The sequence below is a fragment of the Pungitius pungitius genome, chromosome 20, assembly GCF_949316345.1.
Source record: "Pungitius pungitius chromosome 20, fPunPun2.1, whole genome shotgun sequence".
Lineage (NCBI taxonomy): Eukaryota > Metazoa > Chordata > Actinopteri > Perciformes > Gasterosteidae > Pungitius > Pungitius pungitius.
In genome coordinates this window covers 15061163-15066250 of record NC_084919.1, presented here as the reverse complement: position 1 = coordinate 15066250, position 5088 = coordinate 15061163, and the positions used below count along the sequence as shown (strand labels likewise).

The following is a 5088-nucleotide window of genomic DNA, read 5'->3' as shown; positions in this document are numbered from 1 at the left end:
GATAGTGTAAAATTGATTTTTTTTAAAGAAAAATCCTTTGTGTATATAGACTCTTTCTTCATTCCGCAGTTATAGTGGTTGAATACATTTTTATCTATTTTTCAACTGTAACGAAAACTAAAATTGCATTTAAGTATGCAAAAAGTACTTTAAGATACTACATGCATGCATTTCAGTTGATTACATTACATTGAATACAATCACAGCTGTACATTGGTATTATTCTATTCATTACAGTTTCAAAATTACAGTGGTTTTACAATATTCTCATTACTTTGTAATGACTTAGTCCCAGAATCCTGGCTGTATTCTAGTATACACTACATGCATTTTTAATTGTTAATTTATGAACCGAGTCGTCAGTTTATTTGTAATACTCTACGTATTTATATTTCAACCTTTACTAAAAATTAAATATGCAAGAAATCAAATCACAGGAGTTTGGAATTTGCAAAATTCCCCCAAAATACTTTTCCACAAATTATCATTTTGAAAGCTGATCTGAACCAGCTGTAAAAGAAAGCATAAATAAATGGATTAAGCATTGAATTTGACAGTGTAAGCCAGTTGAGGGTTTCAATTAAAGGAACTGGTACTGAATTATTACTAAAAGGCAGAAATGGGACACAAAGAAAATATGGAGCCCAACATAGGAGAAAAACTCCCAAAACAATAGCCAGAGTTTTTGTGGCCTTTCTCTCCCTCTTACTCACATTTGTTCCAGACTTTTTGGTAAGACCGGTTGTGTTCTGAATGCTGATTACCTGTCTCTTTGCAACAAGGAAGATTTTTAGGTAGGTACCAAGGATTATAATGATTGGAATATAAAAAGAAAAAATACACGCTAGAGTGGTTGATATAAGAGCATCAATTAAGCAACTTTCTTCACATTTTCCTTGATTAAAACTTGCAACTATAATGCAGATGCCAATTAGAACAGCCACGGCCCAGCTCATCAGGATCATCATCCCAGTGACACGATCATTTACTTTACTTTTATAAGAGAGGGGCTGACATACAGCGTAGTATCTGTCAATAGAAATACAGCACAGGTGCAAAATAGAAGCTGTGCTCAGTGTCACATCAAAGCCTCCTCTTACTTTACAGAACAAACCCTCATGATGCCAACACGAGGTCACAGTGAAAACCATGCTGAAAGGGAAGACCACAACTCCGACAAGCAGATCAGCAACAGCCAGTGACAGAATGAGGAAGTTAGTAGGGACGTGAAGCTGTTTGAAGTAAGAAACGGAGATTATTACAAGAAGGTTTCCACATATTGTGACGGCTGATAATATGCCAAGGAAAACATATAATGAAACACATAATATGGAAGGGTTGCTGGTGAATGAGTACGTTGTATTGTCTGATTTGTAGCAGGGATGTGAGTCACTAACGGCGTAAGACCCGTTGTCAGTCGCTTCTGGTTCCATGCTGCTACATATATTTCTGAAATTCAATTGTACAATATTTACCAATGGAGGATTCTTTCAGATCCTTGGATAATTACTTCAGCAAACAAGCATTTTTTTTATTTTTAAAGTTTAAAAACACTTGTATAATCTTCACAGTATCATACCATACCACTCTAGATAGATGACATATCAGTGTGTCTGTGGCCTTCTCTGTGCTACTTAGCAAACCTGGGACTTAAAGTTAACCCCCCCCCCCCCTAATTACCATATTTAATGTAAAATGCTCCAGTCCAATCAGATAGGAAGAAGCTACATTCTGTTTGCACCTGAAGAAAGAACATGAAGCAGTTCCCCTGTGGACTCACCACCCAGAAGAATGGGCAGAAATGAGAGCAAATTTCCACATTTAATTCTGTAAATAACGCAGTAATACATTTTCTGTAAAAAACATGTTTCATGAATTAACAAGTTAGTAGAATATGATTTGAGAGTGGACGTTTCAATGTCTTGAAGTAAAAATAAAAATTCTAACCTTTGAACCCATTTTCAACGTCTTTTAACCATAATAATATTTGTTGTTTGTCGTTAAAGTATAAAAACATTTTCACATGTAGTTGTAGTGTACTTCCTGCTTATTGGACAAATGCGGTTTATTTGTACTTATTAAGCAATAATTAAAATACCTCATACAATGTTCTTTCAATAAAACTACAATGAAAATATGAATACAACATTTTTAGAAATCACTTCAATTTTTAAATGTTGTTGTTGAAGCTAAAATTTGAAGACATAAATCTGTATATTAATTATCAATGTCTTTTTGTTTGGTTTTGGAGTAATGGCAAAAATATATGTAACTTCTAAATGCTTCATTTGTATAACCAGTTTATTATTTGCAAGTGCTAAGATGGCAAAGTCCATGGTATAAGAACTGACGTGTCTTACATGGATTAGATGTCCCCAGTATCCCGGCTGTAGATACTCAACAAGGTGGTCAAGGTTTCTGTTGACGCCACCGATAACTGAACTTAGGTATAAGAACTGCCTTGCTATGTTGGGGGGCAAGGAGGTTCTTGACAGTCTGCAGAGCACGTAGCTGTTGTGACCTTTCTTCCCTTGCAAGGAAATAAACGGAGAAAGACATATTTGACTCAGAGCCTTTGTTCCCTCTCAGGGAACTCGAGCTGCGTAAAAACGATGTGGGAACGCCTCTGCGTGACCGCGTCATGAAGCACGTGTGAAATCTAACCAATGGCGAGCTGGTACATCATAGGCGGGCGACGCCGGGACCAGGGCCCTATAAAGGGACCCGAAGGGCAGGACCATTAATCTCTGTGCCTTCATCTAGTGCGTGTGAAGTTTTTCCACTAAGTAATGGCTGAGCGGTATGTGCAATGTCCCCCCCTTGCACCCGTTTTATTACGGGCAGGGACTCGCACGCCCTATGCGTCGTCTGCTTGGGCGTGAAGCACGCTCAGCTGCCCTTCATTCTAACTACAGTCGAGCTAGGCCAGCCACCCACTGCGGGTCAATGGTGGTCAAGGCCAAGGGGTTCTCCCCAAGGGGAAACCAGTGCTGTCTGATCGAGGTCACTCGGTGTTGCCTGCGGGCTCTGGCCCAGGGGGAAGGTACTGGGGCCGAGAAGGTTCAGACAAATACAAAAGCCACAACACACCCGCAAATGCCACAACACCACACGAACGCCACAACACAAAATACAAAAGCCACAACACAATCGCAAATGCCACAACACAACACAAAAGCAAAAACGGAAGTAGCTAAGTAACTACCCACGGGAGCGAGCGTATTGTAGGGTGTCTTAAGTTCCTGAATGTGTATATGGTTCTGTTTACTTACTCTGTTACTTGGGCCAGGGTAGGGGTATCGCTCCTTCCAGGGTAATGTGTGTAGTTTATGGGGAACAGAGGAAGTGGGAATTGCGGGGAATTGTGGGAAGTTGTAGTTCTTACTGGTGTGTAAAAAACCGTGGTGTTTTGGCTGTGGCCGACAACAGTCAACAATAAACTTGTGTAATAATAAACTGGCTCTTTATTGGCACAGAACATTAAAGTATTTTGGAGGAACGCCCACGGGAACGAGCGTATATTTGACGAACGGAGCTGGAGGATGCCAGATTGTTTAAGAAGTAAGTGAAACATGATTCCTTGTGGCTATTTAACTAACTAACGTTAGCTAAAAGATGCGTGGCGCCATTTAGCTAAGGGACTGGAGACTCCATCCCGTTGTGGTGGAACTCCGTTGGTAACACCTCGGCTGTTTACCCCCAGAGAGACTCCACTTGGTCCTCTGTGGTTTTCCCTGGTTGCTCTGCTCCTAGGGGTTCTGGAGGTCCGTCAGGACGGTGGCCTACTGCTTGTAGCCCCGCCCTGGTCGGCCCTAGAATGGTTCGCAGACCTTTTGTCGCTCTTCGCAGGTCCTCCGTTGGAGACCTCCATCAGGGTGGACCTGCTGTCTCAGGCGTTGGGGTCCATCGTTCACCCTCGCCTCGAGCCATGGAAACCGTCGGCGAGGCCCTTGAGGTGACCCGCCACCTAGGAGCTGGTCTCTCGACCGAAGTCGTGGAGACCATCCGCCACTCCAGAGCCCCCGCCCTGAGGAAGGCGTACGCCGGTAGATGGAAGCTCTTTGCCACTTGGTGTGGGCACTGTCGGCATCCCATGCCCCACTAGTATCCCGCTTCCTTCCCTGAGGCTGAGGCCAGCAGCCAGCACTAGAGTTCCATCCTGGGACTTGGCCATCATACTAGAGGGTCTCTCCGGTGCTCCCTTCGAGCCCATGGCGGAGGTCGCAGTGAAGTATGTGGCTCTTAAGACCCTCTTCCTGCTTGCTATTTCTTCCCTCAAAAGAGTTGGAGATATGCAAGCCCTTTCGGTGGCCCCATCGTGCTTGGAATTTGCACCAGGTATGGTGAAGGCGTTCTTACTTCCTTCCCCCGGCTATATTCCTAAGGTCCCGTCCGCTACGGTCGGGCCTATTGTGCTGCAGGCTTTCTGTCCTCCCCCGTTTCTGACGTCGGACCAGGCAAAGCTTAACCTCCTCTGCCCAGTCAGAGCCCTACACCTGTACGTTCGCAGGACCGCCCTATGTGGGGGGGCAAGGAGGTTCTTGACAGTCTGCAGAGCACGTAGCTGTTGTGACCTTTCTTCCCTTGCAAGGAAATAAACGGAGAAAGACATATTTGACTCAGAGCCTTTGTTCCCTCTCAGGGAACTCGAGCTGCGTAAAAACGATGTGGGAACGCCTCTGCGTGACCGCGTCATGAAGCACGTGTGAAATCTAACCAATGGCGAGCTGGTACATCATAGGCGGGCGACGCCGGGACCAGGGCGCTATAAAGGGACCCGAAGGGCAGGACCATTAATCTCTGTGCCTTCATCTAGTGCGTGTGAAGTTTTTCCACTAAGTAATGGCTGAGCGGTATGTGCAATGTCCCCCCCTTGCACCCGTTTTATTACGGGCAGGGACTCGCACGCCCTATGCGTCGTCTGCTTACTTTCTGTCCTCCCCCGTTTCTGACGTCGGACCAGGCAAAGCTTAACCTCCTCTGCCCAGTCAGAGCCCTACACCTGTACGTTCGCAGGACCGCCCTATGAAGGCTGTCCGAACAGCTGTTTGTGTGCTTCGGGCCCCCCAATACTGGCGGCCCGGAGAC

The 5088-nt window shown here is 44.8% G+C and overlaps 1 protein-coding gene across 1 annotated transcript; it reads right to left on the bottom strand.

Moving 5' to 3' along the window:
- Positions 1-431: 431 nt before the first annotated feature.
- On the bottom strand, positions 432-1433 carry LOC119195319 (trace amine-associated receptor 1-like). Its single transcript, XM_037450153.2, has 2 exons — positions 1106-1433; positions 432-1033 (listed from the first exon to the last, which is right to left on the bottom strand). Exons 1-2 carry the CDS (start codon positions 1431-1433, stop codon positions 432-434), a joined length of 930 nt encoding a protein of 309 aa, XP_037306050.2.
- Positions 1434-5088: the final 3655 nt, after the last annotated feature.